The 14,780-nt window shown below is 50.4% G+C and overlaps 1 protein-coding gene across 9 annotated transcripts in view; it reads right to left on the bottom strand.

Annotated features, from left to right (window-relative positions):
* Window positions 1-14,780, bottom strand: part of LOC135964647 (ATP-dependent 6-phosphofructokinase, platelet type-like) — a 46,179-nt gene that overhangs the window by 12,517 nt on the left and 18,882 nt on the right. For 3 of the 9 annotated variants that reach the window (XR_012417064.1, XR_012417062.1, XM_065518843.2), the window contains exon 2: window positions 121-3,457. The exons of 3 other annotated variants lie outside the window; for them this stretch is intronic. Coding sequence is in view for 1 of the 6 variants with exons in the window: in XM_065518843.2 (XP_065374915.1) it covers window positions 121-252 (132 nt within the window). In the remaining 5 variants the exon portion in view is untranslated. Of the gene's footprint in view, window positions 1-120; window positions 3,458-14,780 lie in introns of those variants that run through there. 3 more of the 9 variants (XM_074000291.1, XM_074000294.1, XM_074000295.1) reach the window with 3 other exon arrangements.

Raw genomic sequence — 14,780 nt, 5'->3', positions numbered from 1 at the left:
CCAAGCTAACAAAGGGGGGGGGGGAAGAGTAATAATAAATCTGGCTCATTCTTAGCACAGAAGAAACAAATTGCTAAAATAAAATAAAGAAAGCAATGGGAGGAAACGGGGTTCTCTTACCTGGACAACAGCAGTCAGGCCAGTGTCGGTGCCCAGGCTTATTTCTGTGCCTGGGACATTGTTGTTAATCGTGGCCGGCACCACACACAGGGGGATGCAAAGCTCCCGGTGGTGGCCTTGCGCCTCAGCCATGTCGCACGTGCTCTTGTAAGCCTGAAGCAGCAGGGCCAAGCAGTTAGCGGGGGTGCTGGGTGCTCACATGCCAGCCCCAGGGCCTCCACTGAGGTCCAGGAAGGGACAGCAGGGACCTGAGTCATCAGGGGAAGCCGGTTCATGTGGGTCAGGGGACCAAGGGGAGCTCTGGAGGCCATGTGGGAGCAGGACAGGCCTTAGCAACACAGGGGACTGCCTGGGCACAGCCCAGGTCCTCTTGAAAGGGGAGGCGTGCAGGCAGCACAGCAGGGTGGGTGTGAGGCCGGCAACAGAGCAGCTTGCAGGCAGCGGCAAGTTAGTCACGAGCGGGACAGCTCAGCTCTCGGCATCTCATCGTGGGTAAGCGAGGCCAGGGCGGTCAGGACATTTGAAGGCAAAGCCAGTCCCTGTAGCTTTCTGTAGGCAGTCCACGATCAGTGGGATGGGGCACACAGCTGTAAGGACCACACTAAGTGACTGCCTTCATCGTGCAGAGGCAGCCTCCACGCGCAGGCAGGGAAGGAGGCCGGCAGCTGGATTACCGGTGGGCCACACTCAGCCCCATGCCACATCTCTGCTCTCCGGCGGGAAGTCACACGCAAAGCCACACAGGCGAGCAAGAACCTGAGTTGCTGCTCTGAGGTTCCACTGGGAAATGGGCTCTGTTGTCAGAAAGGGGAGCGGTTCTTGAGCCCGTGTACACCGGGCTTTTTCAGGCTCCACCTCAGGGTGTTAACCAAGGTAACAGGAAAGGTCCACACGCCCACTGTTCCCAGCTCCAAGCGGCCCCACACAGCAAGGTGTTTTTGTCATCCACTTGGTGGCAAAATCAACTATTTATGGCTTGGACGTGTCCCTCTTACTGTGAATATCCCCACATCTGCTGCAGAAATGCTACTGTTGGGATGCAAGGCGGGGCCCACATCTCCCCAGGAGAGTTGGACAGTGAGAGAGCCAGGCTCTGCAGCCCTGGTGCAACCCAAAGCATCCCAAGGCCAGGAGCCCGTGTGGGCCGAGGGCTTCGGACAGTGGGTGCAGATGCGTGGCAGGTGAGTTCACAGCATGGTGGGTAGCAGGGTAAGATGGGTGGGTCAGTGCTGGGTGACCACGAGGTGAGCTGTGAGCAGGGGCCCCCGTGCCCCATGGCACGTCCTCCGCGTCCACCCAGACCCAGCACATGCCCAGCTCTTGGGCTGCTCTGTACAGGCTCTGCCTTGCAGGCTCTGGCCATGGCAGTTTTTGCAGGACTTCAATCCAAATGCCAGCCTGCTTCCAAGCCAGAAACACTCATCTGGGGATATTGGCTGGCCTGGTGCCCAGGATGTGGCCCTGTCAGCACCACCACGTGGGGGGCTCCTTATGCTCTTCAGACAGGTGATGTCACTCCTTTACTGTGGAATACTCTAGCCCAGGACTAACCAAGACTGGCCGCGGGGAGCTGGCTGCTTCTCCAAGAAGCTCTCGCTGGAAGCCAGAGGGTGTGGGTGACCTGGGGCCAGGAGGGGCCTGAGGCACACAAGAGGGCAGGTGGGGGTGTCTCGGCTCCGTAACTCCGCCTTGAAATCTGTGGGAATGGCCACATTGCTGCAAATCCTCTCTCCCCTCTTCCCTGTCGCTCCTCTTTTCCTTCCTTCAGTCTCCAAAAAAGGGGAGGGAAGACTTCAAGATGGGGAGAGACCCTGCCCAGAAAAGCATAAAGCTCTCAAGACCAAACACAGCCGGGCCCCTGGGTCCTTAGTAGGGCCACTATGACAAGGAATTACTCACAAGGCTGTAGTCACCGCCACCTTCGCGAAACCTGACAGCAGCGTGGCACGCACCTACTGTTTCTGATGTGACCTGATCAAGCTTACAGGACAGAGTAATGCACCAGCCAGCACTAAAGAGTGAAAGGAGTCCAACCGAAACTCCCTGCAGCCATATCCTGAGAATGTGTAACACCTGCTCTGAGGTATTTCATTCATTCTGTTTTGCCAGAAAGACCCACTCACCAGCGCCACATAGATTCTGAGGGGCTGTGGCGTCCGCTAAGCATCAATGCTGGCAAGAAGGAAATCACAAGTGACGATGACGACTTCACCACATCAGATCCGCCCAGGGCTTCTGAACCACAACAGGGCCACGTCCTGAGCCAGACTCCTGCTATGGAGCCCGCCCTGTGCTTGGAGGAACTTTTCGCAGCGTCCCTTGTCCGCAGTCCCAGGTGCTGGGAGCATCCCTTCTCCCAGTTCTAACCAGAAACCTCCCTGGATGGCGCAAACATTCCCTGGGGCACAATCACCCCAATGAGAATCACCAAATTTACTGAACAACTGGAGCCATCCACAGACCTCAAACATAAATGCTGCCCAGGGCCGGGCCATGAGTCACGGGTCACAGAGGGTGTTGGCCAGACAGGAAAGAGACGCTCACTCCCACACATCCTCAGGCTCCGACGGCTTCAGGACAGTGGCTGGAGGGACCCAGAGCCATCCACGTCAAGTCGCCTCACGCCCTCATTTCCTGAGTTCGCCACCAGCTCCTGTGTTCTACAGCCAGGCGAGCCCAGTTCAGACCCAAATCCAAACCTTCTCAGGATTCACCCTGTTTGGCCATCAGTAAACAGGGCTCTGGAGAAAACAGCTGCCATGTTCACATCTCGACCCCTCTCCCTTTAGGGGTCCACAGAGGGATCTTCAGCGGCTTTCTCGTCCCTGCCCCAGCTCCCGAGCAGCTGCAGCATTCGCCAGGGTGACCTCGATCAGCCGGCGTCACTCACCCATCACGAGGCTAGAACCACGGCACTCCCAAGACAGCCTCATTCCTCGGAGCTCGGGATCAGAAGGGCAATGAGGACACACACAAACACTTACCAAGGTGGCTGTGCCTGGCCAACGGGAGGCTCAACTAACTACACACTCCAGTTCTTTCTCTATTGTAATCCGTTAACTTAAGGCCCAGCACGGTGGCTCATCCCTATAACCCCTGTGGCTTTGAGAGGCCAAGACGGGGGGACTGCTTGAGCCCAGAAGTTTGAGACCAGCCTGGGCAACACAGGGAGACCTCGTCTCTGTAGAAATACAAAAAATTAGCCACGCATGGTGGCAAGCACGTGTAGTCCCAGCTACTCAGGAAGCTGAGGTGGGAGGATCGCCTAAGCCTGGGAGGTCGACGCTGCAGTCAATCGTGATTGCACCACTGCGCTCCAGCCCGGGAAACAGAGGCCCTGTCAAAAAAAAAAAAAAAAAGAAAGAAAAAGAAAAAAAAAAGAAAAGAAAATGAAATTGTTTAACCTAGCTTTGAGAAACTGGAATGAATGAAAAACTGAATTTAAAACAATCGCATAATAAATCACACAGTCCCTCCAAGGGAAGTCAAAGCGGGTGGAACTGATCATTTGCGGGGTGTCTGGCTCACGTATTTTGGTTTTCAAATTTTGACCCTACACGTTTGTTACATATTTACAATCTGAAAAAAAAAAAAGTTATTTATAGCGGAGGACCCTGGAATTAAAGGGAGATTTTCTTCATGCCTGAAAGTGTACATCACACACCACAAGGATCTATGCTTTGTGTGGAAACTTGAAAATAAAAAAGTCACAGGGTGATCAACACCAGCTTTGTCCCACATCTTCAGATGCTCATCTAACTGCAGTGACTGCTCTCAAATTCTCCACCCATTCCCTCTGGGTAAGTTCCAATTAGGTAACAATTAGTGAAAAAAGAAGCTTCAATCCCTCCCATTGCACACCCAACTTTCACAGACCCAAAAATCCAGCTAAAGCAGGTGAAAGAACAGTGAAAGCCATGCTGGAATCCTCTCTGTGAAACACACTCATGTTCACATTCCCAGCACGAAGGTAAGCCCAGAGCCGGGCCAGCCCTGCAGCAGCAAAGCCGTGACGCCCATCACCAGCAGAGCAGAGCAGAAGCAACATCTAGGTCAGAGATTAGTGACTGCCAAAAATAAGGTGAACGTTGCCCCCAAAGCCAGTGAACACGGGAAGACCTGGACAGGTTTCCTTCACAAAGGAAGTGAAGAAAGTTTAAGACGCTCAGAAAAGCAAGAAACGAGTGCTAAGCATTACTTACCATATGAGCTGTATGTTAAAAGCTTGTTTTTTTATTTACCAGCGCTAGAAATAAGTTTCATGCCAAGGGTTTACAAAAAACAAAAACAAAATAGAAAACTTTGAAAAATGTTCGTGAGAACTAAGTCGCACAAGAAAAATTAAAACTTGAGAATTAGTGAAAAATTTTAGACATCAAATTTTTTAAAAATGAAATACTTCCTGCATTAGGTACGGATCTTCAGACTCCCACGTGAATCACCAAGTGTGACACACAAACGTGGGGGTAGGCGTGTATTTCTTGTAGCCGGAAACGGCGGCACGTGCCTGCGGTCCCAGGTACTCGAGAGGCTGAGGCGGGAGGATCACCTGAGCCCAGGAGGTCGAGGCTGCAGTGAGCCGAGATCACACCACTGCACTCAAGCCTGGGTGACAGAGTAAGACTTTGTCTCACAAAGAAAAGTAAAACAGGCCGGGCGCGGTGGCTCAAGCCTGTAATCCCAGCACTTTGGGAGGCCGAGACGGGCGGATCACGAGGTCAGGAGATCGAGACCATCCTGGCTAACACGGTGAAACCCCGTCTCTACTAAAAAAATACAAAAAACTAGCCGGGCGAGGTGGCGGGTGCCTGTAGTCCCAGCTACTCGGGAGGCTGAGGCAGGAGAATGGCGTAAACCCGGGAGGTGGAGCTTGCAGTGAGCTGAGATCCGGCCACTGCACTCCAGCCTGGACCACAAAGCGAGACTCCGTCTCAAAAAAAAAAAAAAAAAAAAGAAAAGTAAAACAAAGAAAACAAAGCAAAACAAAACAAAAAACAGAAGAATATATTTCTATGTTTTATTATTGTCTTTTGGCAAAAAAATTAGCCCCAATATTGCCTTAGATGTAATTTAACATCCCCACTTTACAAAGGGGAAAATGAGGTCAACAGCCAAGACCAAAGAGAAAACAAATGCAATGGTGCGTTCAGGACAATGACTACAATTACAAAATATTCAGTTCAATTTCTACCCTCAGCGTCAAGGCAGGGGTTCATCATAATGGGTATTGGAGGCTCAAAGAAAATTTAGGCTCAGCATTAATAATAATTTTTAAAAAGCAGATTTTAATGCTGGTGCAATCACAGGAGACTGCAGCCCAGCCCTCCTCAGCGCTGTAGGTACTCACGGGCACTCCCGGGGTCTTGGCCAGGCTACGTCCCCGCCGGTGGCCACACAGAAGAAGAGGCGATAAAACTTTTTGGGAGTGAGATCAAAAATGTTCAGAGTCTAAAATCCTACTTTTCGTGGGGGGGGGGGGGAGGGCGGCGAAATAACCAGAAGCTCTCATTCAGGATATTTGTAAAAGGCTGTTTCTAGCGCTCGGTAGATAAAAAGGGCGGGGGCCCACAGGTTAGAGTCAGCCAGCGCCACCTGGCGGGGCGCACACGGACTTATGTTGGTGATAGTGTTCAGGGCTGTGTCTGCCCTGATGCTGAAATCGGAACCCGGCACGTTGTTGGACACAGTAGCAGGAACCATGATCATGGGCACACAGAACTCCTCGTGCTTCTCCCGGGCGGCTGACAGCTCCAGGAGTCCCATCTAAATTGATCCAGTATCTGCACGCTGGCTGCTCAGAGGCCGTGGTGTGGAATGGCCAGGACATCGCTTAGTCATACGGGGCACAAGCACCTCACTTGCCACTCCTATCTATTTCATCAAACCCTATTTTCTCCTGAATATTGACCATAGCAAAGTCATTAGCCTTCGAGATACATTTGAAACATCAACTTGCTTTGTTCAAGAGGTTTAAGACACACGTAAGTCTTTCTTGCCATGCTCAACACACACTGCGGGCCATTTCTGAAGTCAATGTTTCTGGAACAAAAGCCTCGGCCTACTCCGTGAACATTCACGCTGAGCACACTGTCGCGTATCTGCTTGGCCAGCCAGCAGGGGGCAGGAGAGAGCTGCAGGGGCAGGAGAGAACCGCAGTGGGGTCCCTGCAAAGGCGCCTCACTCCCTCAATCAAGGACGGTGCCTCTTGCCAATCCAGCGGCTTCCTCCAAGCGGAAGCCGACTCTTCAGGTGCCACCGCACTGACTTCAGACGGCTCAGCCAATGGGGCAACAGATTCAACAGAGTTCCATGTTGTTAAAGGAAAACTTCTGTTACCAGACAACCTTAATATCAGATTCAACTTAAAATAATCAACAAGATTGTTTCCAAACCAACATGCTACTAGTGCCTTATCTTTCAATGCTGCTTAAACACGGAGAAGTATGAGGAAAAAATAGCATGGCACTTACTTCTGAAAAAATAACACCTCTTCCAGGTTCATTTTACCCATATCACAAAGACTTAGAACTGTGGATTCCCTACAGGAACGTGGAGTGGGGGTGGATCCCCACGCTGACCCAGCCTCCCCCCAGTCAGTCAACCCCCCACCTCAGGGTTCACACCTCTCCAGGCCCTGTCACCTCAACAAGGAAAGGTGGCCTCTCTGAGCTCTCTTCGCAGGGAGCACCCGAACGGGAGCGAGAGAGAGACAGACACACCCACAACTACTTGAAAATCCTGAAACGCAATACATATTTAAGGACTTCGTTATTAGTTTTTTTAAAACTGTAAGAACAAAGTGAGAGAACAAAGTGAGCCTGGTTTTAACCTCTCTGCCATAATAACACCGTGTACATCTGTCTTTTACTGTTTGTTCCTTCTCCAGCAGCTGCTGCCCGGCTGGCCGACTGCAGGAGAAGAGCCTCTGGTACTCCCGGGAGGCCCTCGGTAAAAGCGTGAGCACCACGATCACGTCTCAGGACACCGCACACGTTAGGGTCGCCCACAGACCGCCGTTCCCAATGCCTAGAAGGCACTGAACGGGCCTCCTGCTCTTTGTAAATGTCAACTCTCCTAAACTATGTTGTGTTGAAAACTTTTAACTGCAGTCCACACATACTTCTTTGTTTCCATCTTGTTTTAATCCTAGAGGCATATTATTGTAGAAAATCAAGTTTACGAGGTTGAAGAGTTTTCTGAAAGTCGACTTCTAATCCTGTAAGGAAAAAAAAAAAAAAAAATGGGCCAGATGTGGTGCTCACGCCTGTAATCCTAGCAGTTTGGGAGGCCGAGGCGGGCAGATCGCTTGAGCCCAGGAGCTCAAGACCAGACTGGAAAACATGGCAAAACCCAGTCTCTACTAAAAATACAAAAAAAAAAAAAAAAAAAAAAAAAAAAAAAAAATTAGCTGGTCATGGTGACATGTGTCTATTCCCAGCTACTCAGGAAGCTGAGGTGGGAGGATCACCTGAGCCCAGGAGGTGAAGGCTGCAGTCAGCCAAGATTTGCGTCACTGCACTCCAGCTTGGGCGACAGAGTGAGACCCTGTCTCAAAAAAACAAAAAGCAAAAACTGTATAAATCATTACTGAAGGGAGCTGGCCGGGCACAGTGGCTCACGCCTGTAATCCCAGCACTTTGGGAGGTCGGGGTGGACAGATCACCTGAGGTCAGGAGTTTGAGACCAGCCTGGCCAATATGGCAAAACCCCATCTCTAATAAAAATACAAGAATTAGCCGGGCATGGTGGCAGGTCCCTGTAATCCCAGCTACTCAGGCGGCTGAGACAGGAGAATCACTTCAACCCGGGAAGCAGAAGTTGCAGTGGGCTGAGATTGTGCCACTGCACTCCAGTCTGGGCAACAAGAGCAAGAGTCCACTTCAAAAAAAATAAAATTAAAAATAAAAATAAAAGGGAGCTAATGCTTTTCATTTAAGGGAAGGGAGAAGAACATTCAGTATTTATACATCTCACGCACACATCTGCAGTGGTGCCCTGAAGTATTCAAGATTCACATTCCTACAAACATAGCTCAAAACTACTCACCAAGTTACATGCTAACAGCACATGCACTGCAAGAATGCTACATTATATTTTTAAAGCATCTATGTCCAATGTTTTAGCATACTGGCGGTTTTGCCTTCAGGTGCTGTATGCCTAAATTGTTACATGTTTAGTCATTCATTTTAGAATTTATGACTTGCTTTAGACAAAAGAAATATATTTAAACGTAAGCTACTAAATTAATGACTTAGGGGAAAAATTACTAAGTTAACTTGGAAGTTAAACTTTGCAAACTGAATTTGTTGGACCTCATGTAAGCTAGATGATCAGTTTTTTAAATTGTTGTGTGTTTCCCTCGAGGATGGAAGTCTCCTCTTTTCTCTCATCCACTGTGCACACCACTGCAGCCTGTGCCTCTTGTCCACCGTGCCACAGTGTGGCCTGCAGTTTACCCTGTACCACGCCTTCCACACCTTAGTGACTTTCAGGTAAGTAGAACCAAGAAGGAAATGAAAAGCAGATAAATGACCTCCACCCCCACATCCAGGATGCAAATGTTAAACATTCATCAAAGTAAAACCAAAAAGCCATGTTAGCTCACGATTGTAACTGGTAGAGTTATGTGCATGGCAATTTTAAAAGTCTAGTTATGTAAAAACCTAATTGAAAGTCTCAAGAAATACAAAGTTTATACAAAAAGACATCGGCAGGCATTGACAGTGAGGAGAGGGCTTCACTCTGCATCCAGCCTGTCCTGGAAGCCACGGCCAAATGCCAGGTTGTATAGATCCGAAAAGCAGAAAAAAACAAGTGTTGAAATGTGTACAGTCTCAGCAATGTACAAATTCAATGTAAGATGCTCAGAAACCTTGAATTTCCAATCAGAAAACAGGAACATGAGCAAGTTGCCCAGCAGTGCCCACCTTCTGCTTACGGCACGTATAACAGGAACGCTGGCCACCTTGGGGGGACAGAGGCTTCCTGGTCACATTTGCTCTGGCAGTCGCACAGCTGGCCCCGCCACAAACACCTGGCTAATACTGAAAAACCACCCGCTCCCTGGGCTTTGCTCACTCTAGCCGGGAGAGCATATTTACAGAGTACATTATCGACTGAGTCCTCGTTCAATCCGTCAAACTTGTTGAAGGCCGGGCAACCCCATTCCTGGCCCAATTAAGTGAACTGAGCAGAGCAAATGCCCCCAGTTGGACGGCACTCAGTCACAACAGCAGCGGCCACTGTTCACAGGGTGCTGGCTTTGTGCCGGGAACAGTTCCAAGCGTCTTCTTTCTGTCTGAAGAATGTGCACTGCAACGCTGTGGGGCCATTTGCAACGTCCACCAGAGTTCTGAGGCAGCCAAGTCTAGGCTGTCTGTGGGCCTCGCTGCATGGCAGTCCACGTCCCCTGCAGACAAGACTTCACTGCAGGGACCGCGGGTTCCAGGGCTGCCTTGAGGCACATGCTCCCTTCACCACCTCTTCCTGGCCCCTGACACCAACCCTCACCACCACTGCTGCCAACACTTTATTTTCCCATGGCTCCTGAGGGGCCTATTCTTTCTGCCATTCCCTGCTCCCTGCGTCCAGCTTAGAGGATGCCCACATCAACATCAACGCTCACGTAATCACCACCCCTTCCATGGGGCTTGATGCCTAGGAGTCTCAATATCAGAAAGTCAGATTCCTGTGCTTGTTGGAGAATTTCTTCCCATTGTGGAAGTGAAGGAGATAAAATTCTAGGTGCCTGCAATAACCTCATTTCCACAGCTAAGCAACTTCAGTAGTAGCACAAAACAGTTTTTTTTTTTTTTTTAACTTTTTTTATACAAGCTAAAAACAGTTTAATTTTTACATCCACGTTCTCATCAGCTCCCACCTGGTGAGCAGGCAAATAGTAATTTTCAAAGAATCAAATTGTTCCATAATTTTAACACTTGGCATTATCACTATTAAGCAAGAATTATCCCAAAAATACACGATGATCTTGTTCTCACATTCAAAAATTGGTTGTCACACAGTGAAATAGCTCTTAATGCAAGGGAATGTTTCTTTTCAGGTTTCTGTTCTGGAAAAAAAAAAATCTGGCAAAGAGATAAACATTAATTATGTAACTATCCAAAATGCCTCCAAGAAAAATAATGTCATCCAATTAGTTCTTTAGAGTGTTACAAATGCAGCTGAGTTTTAACAGTAATTTGTCCATAATTATCAAAAGAATCTTCAGAAATCTTGATACTGAATGGATAACCATAAATGGATATAAAACGCAAAGGCAAAGCGGAAGAGTTAACATTTGGGGTAGATTTTGGCCCCTATTTTTAACATACGCATAGTTATTTACCTAGCTGAACTATATCCCTCTCCTCCTTCCTAGGCTCTTCAAGCCTGATTTTCAAGCATAGACTGGTTTTTGGTAGGTGAAGGCAGTTTTAAAAGATGTCAGGATCAGGCCGGGCACGGTGGCTCAAGCCTGTAATCCCAGCATTTTAGGAGGCCAAGGTGGGCCGATCACTTGAGGTAAGGAGTTCAAGACCAGCCTGGCCAATATGGCAAAACCCTGCCTATATTAAAAATTTTTGTAATTAGCCAAGCGTGGTGGCACACACCTATAATCCCAGCTACTCGGGAAGCTGAGGCAGGGAGAACTGCTTGAACCCAGGAGGCGGAGGTTGCAGTGAGCCAAGATCACACCACTGTACTCCAGCCTGGGCGACAAAGTGAGACTCTCTCAAACAAGCACTTAGCCCTCAGAAGAAGCTTGAGCATCCCCTGCCCCAACCAACCCAAGGAATCACATGGCAATGGTTATCATCTGATTTTGACACAATAAAGTTCTATTCTCCTCTCTAAACACAATGGTAAACACTTGCCATCAGCCCACAGAAACTCCCAGGACCCAGTAACACCGGACGAGCAAGATTAATGGGCCACGTATGCAGGGTTCAGCTGCAGAAAGTGATGGCACCAAGAATGTGTGTGCTCAAACCAGATTCCTCGCTTTCAGGGTGGAGGGTCTCCCCGGGAAGATCATCCAGCGGGATGGTTTCCACTTCCACCATGAGGAGGGAAACGGGGGTTTCCAGAGGACACTGACAGGACTTGGGACTACTGCCCCTTTGTCCTCTGTTCTGTTACGGGATGAGGGTGGGCTGAAGGCAGGTTCTCCCTACATCTTCTGGGCAGGAGAGATGGAGCTGACAAGTGGACGACGGCTTTTCCAAAACATTCCCATGTTCATAACCTGTTATCGACCAGCTTTCCCTGGAGATCAGTGAAGCAGCAGCATTGATTCTCTTCCATTAGGGACAACCCGGTGGCACGGGAGGCCGGAGACGGCATCCGCGCTGGGTCAGCCTCTGCGTGGGTCTGAGTCAGTCACTTGTGCCTGGGCCTCAGCATGCTCGTCTGTCAAATGGGCAGCCCCACAGACCAGTGACTTTCAAGCAGAGGTCCAAGGAGGTTGCCCAAGGACAGGGAGGGGGAGGGGGGAAGAAGAAGAAAACTGTCCAGGGAATGGGGGGGGGGAGGGGAGGACTGTCCAGGGAAAGGGAGGGGGAGGAAGAGGAGTGTGGAGGGAGGAGCAGATGGGGGATTCTCTGAGGAGGAGGACCAAGTTTCTGAGGTGTCTTGGAGTCAGAGGTGGCAGTGGCTTGGGCTCTAGGCCCTCTGTTGCATAGTTTTAGGCTTTAGCTATATTTGTGAACCCTTTAAAAGATTTAATTTGAAGAAAACCGGAGTTGAGGATACCTTGCTTCTAAAACACAATTTCTCAAGCCTAAGACTAAGTGCTAAGCATTGCTCATTCTGTTACCGTCTTTTCCTCCTATTTAAAATCAGCCGCACACTGCCAATTCTCCCTTCAGTGTAAACACCACCTTTTCTGAGGATCTCAAACAGCAGAGCGAGCAGCCCGTGATCCCGGCCGTGTGCACGAGGAGCGAAGAGCAGACGTGCGGTGAGGGCTGCGGACGACACGAGAGGCTGAGGCCCAGCACCTCCCTGCACCGCTGTGCTTTGCCAGGCCTAAAGGACACCGTCACCTCTGGGGTGAACAAGCAGCACAAGCTATCAACACTTATTCCAAAGGAACAAGAAGAAAATTCAAACGAAGTTAACACAGTTATCCCAACACAACCCTGCAACAGCCCAGAAACAGGAGGGCCAGTGAGCCTGAGACGGGCGGTTCCCACAGTGGGACAGCGACATTGGCATTAGGGCTTTTTGGCAAAAATAGACAAAAAAGGTAACATGGGCCACCCATTATTTCCTGCCAGTGGAAAGACACCCACAGGCCCCCAGATGCCAACGGCCCCCTGGAAACGAACCCACGCAGTGCCTCGGGTCTTCACACGAGCAGGACACACACACCACACTTGGCTCCCACGCCTGAGAGTCCAGGGGAATGGCAGGAAGTCCCCGCAGGACAGGGCATCCTGTGAGGTCAGTGCAGGGCTACGCACCTCAGAGGGGCCCCCGGGCAGGTGCTGTCTCCCCAAAGGATGAGCCAGTCCTGACCACACCCAGATCGCGGTGGCCTCCAAGCCGAGTGCCAACATCTCACGTCCAAAGGGATGCACAGGTGCCTGCTGCGCGTGGAGCCCAAGCCCCTCTCAGAGCTCAGGACGAACCCAGTGTCCAGGTCCGGGGCCGTCACCAGCCAGGAGAGGCGTCTGGGGCACTTCCCAGCAATGGCTGTGGGAAGTAACAACTCAGGCCCATCAGGGGTTTCCTCATTATGCAGGTTTTAGAAGTGGACACAGAGGTTCAGGTCTAATGGCACAAACATCGACGGATCCCATGGAAATGCGGGCGTGGCCCCTACATCCCACCAGCCTGCATGGCTCCTCCTTTCTACTCCCATCACACACGTCCCCACCCAGCCAAGCCCCTTCTCCTTTTCCCCACTGGATTCATCAAATCAAATCTCAGTCCTTGGCAAATGTACCATTAGTTTATTTACTTCCCAGAACAAAAGCACACTTCCAGTTAACATGACACCCCAGCTATGATAGAAGAGCCTTAATTCAGACATGACATGGAGGAACAGAGGGAGGAGTGGTCGAGGACTGTCCTGGAACCGGCAGCTGTTTTCTGGGGAAAGCCTCCGTCCCACCCGAGCCTGACACTCATGCCACACTGTCCCCATGGTATCTGAAAGCTCCATGAAGACAGGGTCACTCTGACCCCTTCACACCTACAACGCCAAAGAGGAGCAGGAGTTCAGGAGAAGTCTCCTGCTAGTGCTGAAGACAAGAATAATTCCTTGTGCTGTCCAGAATGTCAGAAGAAAACAAGGCACCATGTAGATGCCTTGCAGGTGAATTTTGGAATGATTCTACCGAATGCCAGTCATCCTTTTTCAGAACAAAACCAATACCGGAAAACATGTGTCGCCAGCAGAGAGATGGTCCTTTAGACGGCTTACAAACACACCTACGTTACGCTGAATTTATCTCAAGCCACCCTCTCTGCGCTAATGTAAAAAGTCTCCTTTATTAACCAGTAGCCTTTCTCATCTGGTGCTTTTTAACAAGCAAAAGGGTCCTGTAACACTCAGGCATTGTCTAAAACGTCAAATGGAAGCCTAGAATCCTCTTCTGTGCAGCTTCACTGCAAAGTATTTTGACATGAGCCAAATCGTGCTATTTCTACACCTTCATAGGAAACTCAATGCTTCATCAAGGAGACACAGCATGATTTCTGCTAGGCACAGAAACTGGTGGGGTGGGAATGGGGCTGAGGGAACATTACATAGAAAGCCCCAATAATCACCTGCATGAGAGCCACACTGGCCGGCAAGCCCCGGTCGGCTTGGTCTCTACAGTCACAGGCGTGAGGCCTGGAGGGCAGACACCTGGCACTGCTGCCCACCCCAAGGTCGTGGCCTCTGCCCCTTCTCTGCTGCCCATCAGTTCCAAGCTTCTGGCAATACCATCTGCTGCCCCCACTGCCTGATCGACTCTTTGTGAAAAGCAAATGTTGCCAGGATAGCTTATGAGTGCATCTGCCAGGAAAGCAGCTCCGATTGACGTTGAAACCCCGTTCTCGCACCCCTGGCAGCTCCCCTGCCCGCGATGTGTACATGCTTGCAGCTCTGACCTCGCTCAGTGTCCACACAGGTTCTGTCCCCTGGAGAGCCGAATGCAGACTCAATGTTGAGTCAGAAATACACAAAGAGGGTGACGGTTACGAACTGCCCGCCTGTCCCTCAAAACACAGGTTGAAATCCTCACCCTCAATGTGATGCTGTCAGGAGGTCTTTGGGAGGTGATGATGTCCCGAGGCTGGAGCCCCGTGAATGGGGTTTGTGCCTCAGAAAGGAGCCCAGCAAATCCGTTGCCCTCCCACTGTGTCAGGGCCAGAGAGAAGGCGTGCGCGAACCAAGAAGGGGCCCACACCAGAATCCCCCCATGCGGCACCCTGATCCCGCCTTCCAGCCTCTAGAACTGGGAGAAACAAATTCCTGTTGTTCATAAGCCACTCAGTCAATGGGGTTTCGTTACAGCAGCCTGAGCTGCCTGAGATGACAATGCTCACCGTCCTACAGAGACGGCTACTCCCCTCTCCCAGAAAGAGGGCTTAATTAAAATCCCTGTCTCTCCTCGCCGCCACCACAGATCTCATTCCCCCACCCCGTAAGCCAGCAGTTGCTAGGA

This window comes from Macaca fascicularis, chromosome 8 (assembly GCF_037993035.2).
Source record: "Macaca fascicularis isolate 582-1 chromosome 8, T2T-MFA8v1.1".
NCBI lineage: Eukaryota > Metazoa > Chordata > Mammalia > Primates > Cercopithecidae > Macaca > Macaca fascicularis.
The sequence above is the reverse complement of the archived record's forward strand: the minus strand, read 5'-3'. Positions and strand labels throughout refer to the sequence as shown.